Genomic DNA, 9,902 nt, shown 5'->3' with positions numbered 1-9,902 from the left:
CCGATTCTCTGTCCAACTTCTCACTTTGCACACTTTCACTTAGAATGAAAGTGTGTTTCATTTTTCATTTCAAATGCTTCGCTGTCAGCAGCTTACATGGGTTTAGGCTGCAGGAAGGGCCTGAACTGTTTCAAATGAGTCAATGTGGGACACAGAGTTTTTGGGAATTGCGGTAAAATAAACAAGAATTGGGGATAATGCACAAAACCATAGAAGTTTACAGTACAGCTCAAGCAAAGTCTGATGTAAGGAGGATTTTAATTAGCAGACACAACTGTGGTCAACCTGTTTTGCATTCCTTGCTTCTCAATCAACTTGGCACTTACCACAAATGTAGTAATAAAGAGGCTATATTACAGAAATGTTCAGACAGGCATAGAAAATTAAAAGGACAATAAATCTAAAAGGGATACAGAAGGAAGGTGCAAGGATTGGAGCCATTAAAGTTTTTGGAGATATTTTCTGCTCTGAACACAGTGCACTCTCCTCTGGACTTGATAGAGCACAAATTTCTCAACAATTCTCAGACATTCCCAAAACCAATACTAGTTTTGTACATCCTCAAAACTAGTATTGGTTCATTGTCACAAAGGCAGCACATGGGTACATTCTGAATGGTTTAAGGGTCTGGTAGAGAATGTTGTTGCTCAGTCATTTATATCCCACATGCACTCCTACTGGTTATTATTAAGAATTATTAAAAATAAATACTCAGGCTGAATCATGTCAAAACCTGGTTGGTATCCAAACAGCTTGATTTATTGTAACTTTTTGCAACACAGCTACTACACCACTCAGACTCACAGCAGGCAAACAGTTTCCTGCTCAGACTCTTTGCGCGTAAACATTGGTGTGCCTTGTGCTTCTTATAAATCAGACTCCCAGCTGTGGATTCATGGAAAGTTTCAGTGCAAAATGCATCTGCCCCTCAAGCGCAGAGAAGTCCTACAATAGTATAAAAAACATAAGAATCAAATGAGGGATTTGTTTTAGGTGTCAAATAACCTGTAGACTGAATAAACATATAATGTTGCTATTTGGCTAACACGGTCATACAACAAAGAAACCACTGTCACATACAAATTAGAAAAAAAAACATTCACATATCAGTTGTTAGTTATCTTAAAGGGACATGAACGATAACAAGGATGAGTCATAATAAATTGAAAGCCCAATCCTGTCTTTCTCTTTTCCTCATTTCTTTTGTTTCCACACTTTGAAATAATCCAAAAAGTTTTTCTTTCCTTATTGACCACCCAGGCCTGATGTGGGAACACCGTGTCAGGTCGTGAGGTTAGAAAACTCTGTGACTGGCGCTTGAGGTCAGACATAGGTTTATTTATCCAGCCAAGCTTCTGTCCAAAAACATCCTCTGCAGTCTCCAGGTGCTGACCAGAGAGAGTGCTTGCAGTGAATGTGGTGGAGGTGTTGTGAGACGGACAGGCTACTTCACTCAACTACAACAGAGCTGTTCATTTCGTTTTCCAAACTGAGCTTTTAGGTAGCACACTCGCATATGGATTACCGCTCAGACATACCATGGACATTTTTTCTGGAACCACAATGGACCACCCATAGAAATATGGAGATGTTTCTAATTAAGTGAACTGCTGACTTTATTGATGACCTGTGTGTAATGTAGCATTAACCACAGGTTTCCCGCACCCTCTATCGTCTTGTTTGTTATAGGGAACATTATAGTTTAGGACATTTAGGGAGAATTTTAGAATTTATCTTCTTCACTGAACCACTTTGACTCTTTCACCAGGATGAATAAATTAAAATAAGATCTTGCTTTGAAATAGATGCTATCAGCTTTTGTAAATTGATAGCATCTATCAACAGCACCCTGCAGCAGAGTGCTGCTGAATTTCCTGAATTTCCCGTGGTTTACCTTTATATGTGTCAAAGACAAAAAAGACGTGTAGGCATTTCTTATTTAGGAACAATATGGTTTTATCCTTTAGTTATTATTTTTTTGTGAATACAAAACTGTTCCACTGTTAGCTGCTAGCCAAAAATGAATTTTAATATTTATGTTTAGATAATTTATTACTGTCAGATATATCCTTTTGGGTAAAGGGCCACTGGACAGATTGCCAATAAATTTAACTCACTCTTACATTTCTCCAACAGGACAAATAAATTTTAATTTTGGAGCTCCAAACATTTCTTCTGGAATTAAATAAAGCTTAACAGGGAAAGTATATGAATTTGTCTTGTGTCAGTGAAAGGAACCCTGTCATACTTAATCATGTTGCCGCGCACAGTCCAGCTCTCCAGGCACTTCCTTGGTAACATAAAACTAGGCAACAAGAACATTCTGGTTGGGGGGGAAAAAGGGATTTGAGGAACCACCAGACCACTTATGTATAGGCACAGTTTGTAGCTGAATCTTTGTGCCAGAGATGTGAATTATAAATTGGAATGTTGGCTCCCAAACTTGGAATACATTATAAACTGATTTTTTTTTTGTTTGTGGGGGGGAGTGTACACATTATTTCAATGCTATATTTTACTTCATATGTTTACAAAAAGCCTTTATTGAAGGCAATTAATGAAGGGTTGATGTGATAAATTAATACATCCTGTTAAGAAATTAGATTTGAAATAAGACATATATTTTTAGATTTAAAAAAAAAACCCTGAGTTGAAGTACTTAAATGTTCTCTGAAGTAGTTACATGTCTATTCATGTAACTTTCTTTTTCAAATAACACTGACTTGAATTCCATAACATTAACATTTGTAGATAGAACTCCAAGTCAATGAAAAATATGAAGAAGAAAAAAACATATAGTAATATAGCAATGTAGCAATGTTAGAAAAAATACAATGCAACAGATGACATGAATACACTCTCAAATGGGAGCAGCAGCATACAGTGGATTTCAAAGGCCATAACAAATCATTAACAAACCTTTTCCGCTTTTATGCTGGCGTACATCATGTGCAGTTTCACTGCAAAGTGAACAAATCTTTTAAGGTTGTAAAAAGCCTACAATGACCTGATTGGCTGCATGATGTGTGCCACATCATGCACACAACCTCAAACTATACACTGCTAAACTACTTTTGAATTTAATTTTAGCCCTTTTTTTTGTAGTTTGTTTTTCTTTTGGAAGATGTTTATGAGCATGCCACAACTAGATTTGACAATACTTGAAAACTCCACCTCTAAAAAAGGTTCTCCAAATATTTCATTTTGTGAGGACATCTTAAGTTCACAGCCACCTCCGGTGAACCTACAGATTTTCTGTCATTTACAACTCGGACATGCTCATACCAAAACTTTAAAAGTTTTTGTTTTTCTGAATATGGTTGCTTTTATTTGAAAATGCTCGGGGTTGCTTTGATTCTAGAAAATGAAATCCATCTTTATCTTCAGCTTTCTGGCAAACACTTTTTGGCTGGTGGAACTTCTTCAGTGTTACTGGCTTGATTTTTCTTTATCCACGTTTTTATGTGGTCACTTATTTTCTTTTAATTTTTATTTTTGTACCCGTCTCCTTGCTAGTACCTTTGAAATATTAAATTATTTTGTCAGAAAAATCCTTCAAGAACACCTGAGCTTTATGTTAGCTAACTCTATATTTGCTTATGTTTTATCATGTTTACTAAAGAAAACTAAAATCAGAAATTTTATCAAAAAGTGTGTCATAATTATTAATTTAAGCGTAATTATTCACACTTGGACAACCAGGTTAGTACATCTTTGCTTCTTTCATTCTTATCTTCTTCCCCCTATCAAGTTTATTTTATTTTATTTTTGTGCGTTAAATTGTAGAGGATAAAAGTCATGTGAAATGGATGAAAAAACCTTGGAAATTATTTATAATGTCTGAACTATTTGAAGTTTGATGAAACCTGAAAGTCATACTACATTTCTTAAATGTTTTTCAAATGAAAGTGCTTTAATTCTGTCATATATTTTAAAGGACCATTTTCTTTTTAGAGAATTTTTTTTTTATTGAAATGGATCAGCATATGTGTAACTACCTACTTGGCAACACTGTCACCTGCTGGTTTGATACCTAAGGTGTAAAAGAGACTGGCTTTTATTAAAATATCTATATTCATTTTACTGAATACCTCGACATTACAAAAGAAATTCTGTGAAATGTTGTGTTTGTTGTGCTTGAACGATTGAGAGCACCCATATTACATTAAACATAATTTTTATTAAGCAGTATCATCATTCCTTTCAGACATATGTTTTACGTTTCATCAAATGTAAAGCATTTATGGACTTTATAGGACTTATAGGACTTTTAACCTTTAGCCTTGCAAAAGGTCTTCGCAGTTTCCAGCAATACAAATTGAATTAGCTACAGACTTTCTCCTCACAGCTCCACACACACAAAACCAATCTCAGAAAACATCTGTATGTTTCTGAGTCATGATTGCTGCTTTAATCTCTCATCTGAGGCCGTAAACCAGCAGAGATAAAGCGTGTACTTTTGAACTGTGTCGCAGCTTTGTTTCATCAACGTCTGTACAGAATATAAGATGTGAGATTAAAATTGATGTAAATGTTGAAAGGTGTGCTGCATTTAAACTACACCTTACTCATAAGGTAGCACTTTTTCTTTTATTTAAATTTGACAATCAATCAAATGAACCACTCAATTTCAAACTAAAAAAGTGGAATGACATTTATGTGTTGTATTCAAAGGCCTTCAGATGAAAGAACTTTAAAGGAGTTGTGATAGAAAACAAAGGTACTAAAATTAAAATGTCAAATATAACTTTCTTCCAGGATTTGAATAACAGAGAAGTTGAAGTCCGTGAGCAAAATACGAGAAGAATTGTATCTGATCAAAGTGTCTTAGCTGAGCTAGGAGATAGGAATCAACTTGTTAAGAGTCCAATGATTCGTGGAGAGTAGTAATTTCATATTTTCTTGCAGTTCAAATTGAGTATTATTTTTAGTTTTTGCAAAGACATGTGGCATCATCAGAAGCTTAGGATTTAGATAGTACCCGTGTGTGTGTAAGTCTTTCTGTTCATTTGTGTCACGGCCACAGACATAATGATGAGAGCATGTGTCGGGGCCCCACATCTGTCAGCATTTTCCATTTGCCAGACTGGCTGTCGTCGATTAACCCTTGACAAAAAACCACAACTGGGCTCTGCTGGGAAATCAATCATGAAAAGGTGCAGCGATTGCTAAAAACTTTATTTTATTGTTTAGAGCGATGGGGATAGCAAAACAAATACTATTTATCTGATGTTTAAAGTCTTTGGCACGTCGACCACTGCCCATCTGGCACCCTAAAACGCTCATCTGGCCCAGAACAGTAACTCAGCACTTTGACCTACATTGTTAGTTTTAGGTTGTCTGCACAGTTTCAAACATCTGTAAGTGACTTTAAAAAAATTACAGGAGAATAAATGACACACAGGTTATTTTTGTCTTGAGTACTGACAAAAGTACTATGAATTATTTATTTATTTTTTTAAAAGGTTCAATTAAAAAAAAAATAAAAAAGGCCATGGCTTCTTCTTCTTATGGCCTGGGAAGAAAGGCCAGGGATGTTGACTTACCCAAAAGCAGATTCAGCTCTTGTAGACAAGATGCTGACTCTGGAAAATGTGTGGAAAATTAGTGATTAATAAATTAAATGCAAGTATTTGCACATGGCCCAATGAAAGCATAAACATGTAAATTGTCAGTTGCATATTTAGTTCTCAAGCTTGGTATAATCTCTTCAACAAGAACTACAAATAAACTGGCACTGTTTGCTGCACAAATTATAGCAGCGACTTTGGCTTTCCAGTGGATAGAGGTTTGTTTTGATACTAAAACATGAAAGTGTTCTGGAAATAAACTCTGAGATCAGTATGCAAAGAGAGCTAAGACTAAAGTGATAGTTCTCCAATGTTTTTATAACAAGTCCAACCTCAGTTCAGGTTTTCCAAGTGCCCAAACCCTGACATTTTAAAACAAAACTCATGACAACATGAATTTTGTAGTCATGTAACTAACTATCTGTTATATTTTTAACCAAGAAGCCAACGTTTCAATTTGGAAATTCAGAGGTTTCTCATCTTAGCTAAACTTTAAAATCCAATATGGATTTTAAAGCCTAGTTAAAGTGTTGGGGTCAGGTTTACCCCAACACTCAACCAAACAATGCTTAAAAAATTCCTTAAAAAAATCAAAATTGAATTATTTTGACAATAAGACATGCTTGGTGTGAACCAAATGAAGCATTCCAAAAACAGAATCTCATACCAACTGTGGAGCATCGAGCTAGGATCATCATGGTTTGTTGATGCTTTGCTGCAGCATTAAGTGGCCAGAACACCATCATAGGACCCACTACGAGTTCTATCATGTTTTAAAGGTGCTGAATAAAATGTGAGATCATGTGTTTACCTGGAATTAAGTGTTTTTCTTTTTCATAAAAATAAACACAAGCTTAGATGTTGATACATTAACATTTCTTAATGAATTAATGAAATGGAGTATCATATTTTTCATGACAGCTTAGTGAAAGCTGCAAGGGAAATTGTAATTTGTTAATTTACATGGCACTATGCAACATTTGAACAAATCAGTTTGCTTAACCAACTCGTATTCTAGATTGAAACATGAGCACAATAAATAAAAAATGTATCTGGAACAGTGCAACTCATATAACAAAGGGAGAAATGTCCTCAAGATTTAGCAATCCCGCAGACAAAAGCACAAAAAATATTGTTCATTAAAATCAAAAGTTTGGTATTATGTATTGAAAAGCCAACTGTGTTATATCATGTTAACAGAAAAACTGACCTATAAGAGGTCTAAAGGCCTTAAAAAATATATTTTTGATTTTAGTTGAATAATTTCAAAACATCACAAGTATTAAATTTACTATTGGACTTTTAAAGAAAAAACTAGATTACTAGATTCTTTGTTAATGCTTTTTGTTTGTTAGTTGTTTTTCTTTTTCTTTTTTTTTTTTTTTTGCCTGGTTTGTATTTATTTAGTTAGCTAAAAAAAACAGGAAAAGATTAAAAGCCTGGTTCCATAATATATAAAGTACGTGTAGACTATCGTCGCATTTTCAACACGAACCAGAAGATGGCGGCTTTGCACAATGTTGAAAGCTTCGAACATACAAAGCCAAGAAGAAGACAGAGGAACCTGGTAGTTTCTAGAAATATATGTTTCCGGCCGACGGTATTTTGCCTTCGGACTTGTCGACACCTTCGCGCTTAAACAACATACATTTTTGGACAGCATTGGCTTTGTCCCATAAACTATAATGGCGCTCCCTGGTATGTATTTTATTTCTGTTGTTTCTTGGTTACTATTATCGGAGTGATGTTAAACAAAGGCTTGGACAATAACATTACAATTAAAGTAGTGCTAACCGGATGATATATCCGTATTAATATTAAATGCCAAATAGTTAAGCAATTTATTCCTGAGACCTTATTTTTCTTTTAAGCAGAAGGCACTGTCTGATATTTGCATAGTTTTATGAATTAACAAATAGTATAATTTTAGCAGGGGTTTAGGGGTTCTAAGACAAAAAGATTTTTTCTATCGTTTTACTGATCTACTACTATTGAATGTCAGTCAATGGATGTGTTATAACAAATATATATCTTCATTATTTATGGTAAGGCCCACTGGTCTGTATTTAATTATTTAACTTTTTTGCTTTTGTTTTCTTTCAGGACCTAATAAGGACAACATCAGAGCTGGGTGTAAGAAATGTGGATATCGTAAGTAAAGCTTCACACCACAATTCAGAGAACAAGTTTTCTGTACTAATTATAATGCAGTTTTACTTCTAAAGGGGTTTTGTTCGTTGTGAAGTTGCAGTTAATTCGAATTGTGCAGGTTATGTTCACTTGATTGCCACTCTTGTTTAGAGGATTGGGAGAAGGCAAAGGAGAGATTTTGTTTTTGTTCTTTTGGAAGCAATACAAGTGTGAACAGTTTTTATTTTGGTCAGTGTCAATGAAAATATTAAGAGTTTTGTGGGGCTTCATCACGGTGGCTAATAATTCTGACCTCAACTGTAAATGATGCCAGTGGTTCCTTTATCCTAATGCTCTCTTTTCACCTGTTTTGCAGCGGGCCATTTAACATTCGAGTGTCGAAATTTCGTCCGAGTCGACCCCCAGAAGGACATTGTTCTGGATGTAAGCAGCACCAGCAGCGAGGAGAGTGAAGACGACGTGCCTGCTTCTCAGCACAGTGAGAAATTGGGTCGAAGTGTGCTGCGCCAAAAAGGTCGGATTCCGTGTCAAGCATTTTTCAAGTACAAATTCATATAGATAATTTTAAGAAAGCTATGCAAATACATTGCACTGTTGCTGTCATCATTGCAAATTACATATTTATGTGTGTCTTGTGTGTTTGTTCATGAATCACAAACATGAAAACACAATTGAGCTCTAATGTGAAGTTTAGTTATTTATATTGCATCTGGAAAGTATTCACAGCCCTTCCCATCTTCCACTTTTTGCTGTTACAACCATATTCAGCCTTGTTCAGAACAGGAATTACAGTGAGGCTTATATGTAAATGCTTGTAATAGTAAAATGTTCTTCTGAAATACATGTGCTCTGTTATTAAAATATTAAGATTTTTTTTTTCGAACACTGACCTTTCTACAATGTTATGTTTCAGATTCTCATGATGAAGATGACAGAAAAAAGAGACGTAAACGAAAGAAGAGCAAAGACAGAAAATCAAGAAAAAGGTTAGTTTAAAAAACACATTTCAGCGTCAGCATAAAATCTTAAATGCTCTTGATCTGATGTGAGAAGAGTGCAGAAATATATATTCATAATGACACTTTGTAAGGTTGATGTACATACAGGACATGACCAATAACTAAAGCTGTCCATGTTCCTTTTGTCTCAATTATTATTATTTTTTAAATTTTCACTTAGATCTGCATCATCCAGTGACGACGAACCAAAAAAGAGAAAGAAACACAGCAGATCCAGCTCCTCGTCAGACGAGGAAGACAGGAGAAAGAAAAAGAAACAAAGTCACAAGAAGAAAAGCAAAAAACCCAAAAAGGAGCATGGGAAACATCACAAAAAGAAAGAGAGAAAAAGAAAACACAAATCATCATCCTCTTCTTCATCAGCTAGTGAATCATCAGAAAGTGACTGAACTGCCAATCCGTAGCCTCAGGATGTCTGACGTTAATGAGGCAGATCATGTATATTGTGTCTTATGACTTTTGATGTAAATAGTTTGAATCACTTTTTTTTTTTTTTACGTGTGTCCATACACTGCTGCGTCTTTAGATGATGACATTATGACGCCGTTATCTGTTGGCGCTCTGCATTCTCAATAGCTGGTACAAGGCACACTACATGCTGTGATGACGTTTTGCCTTCCTTTTGTCATTTGCTGTATTTATGCACAATAATTTGAATTTCATCAGATGTACTCCATCATATGTCATTGGTTTTACGTGTCATAAAGGAAGACATTGTAACATTGTATTACTACACATAATTCAGGTTAATGGCTGTGCAGATTTTTGTTTCATCTCCTTTTATGTTTTTCATTCTGTATTAAAAGGTCAAATGTAAACTGAACTCCTTGAGTTTTATATTACAGTGACTTTGTGGCGACATGTTTCATGGTATAGATCAGGGGTGTCAAACTCAATTTCACCAAGGGCCACTTCAGCATATTGGCCACCCTCAACGGGCCACACTGACGGTACAAATCAGGAGTGCATCCCTGCTAAAACACCCCAGACAAAAGGTTGACTTCCCTCATTCAGTTCTGTAGAGGCTTATAATGAGTCAATGATCCAGGTGTGTTAGAGAAGGAATGCATCTAAAGCTGCAGATGGTAGCTCTGGAAAACTAGACTTGGGCAGCCCTAGCATAAATGTATAAAAATACAATGCTAAAAATAAATTAAGCACC

The 9,902-nt window shown here is 35.3% G+C and overlaps 1 protein-coding gene across 1 annotated transcript; it reads left to right on the top strand.

Annotated features, from left to right (window-relative positions):
• Positions 1–6,941: 6,941 nt before the first annotated feature.
• srek1ip1 (SREK1-interacting protein 1) lies at positions 6,942–9,558 on the top strand. Its single transcript, XM_015011460.2, has 5 exons — positions 6,942–7,268; positions 7,674–7,721; positions 8,077–8,235; positions 8,635–8,707; positions 8,901–9,558. Exons 1-5 carry the CDS (start codon positions 7,256–7,258, stop codon positions 9,127–9,129), a joined length of 522 nt encoding a protein of 173 aa, XP_014866946.2. The 5' UTR covers positions 6,942–7,255; the 3' UTR covers positions 9,130–9,558.
• The last annotated feature ends 344 nt before the right edge of the window (positions 9,559–9,902 follow it).

Source organism: Poecilia mexicana, unplaced genomic scaffold (assembly GCF_051168715.1).
Source record: "Poecilia mexicana isolate PSO_F unplaced genomic scaffold, ASM5116871v1 scaffold_4, whole genome shotgun sequence".
Lineage (NCBI taxonomy): Eukaryota > Metazoa > Chordata > Actinopteri > Cyprinodontiformes > Poeciliidae > Poecilia > Poecilia mexicana.
Note: the sequence above shows the minus strand (reverse complement) of the source record. Positions and strands in the feature narration are given on the sequence as shown.

Excerpts from the sequence above, each read along its gene's own strand:
- srek1ip1 (XM_015011460.2), top strand. Across the intron at positions 8,236-8,634 it reads AAGTGTGCTGCGCCAAAAAG|ATTCTCATGATGAAGATGAC; the intron begins GTCGGATTCCGT and ends GTTATGTTTCAG. Across the intron at positions 8,708-8,900 it reads GACAGAAAATCAAGAAAAAG|ATCTGCATCATCCAGTGACG; the intron begins GTTAGTTTAAAA and ends ATTTTCACTTAG.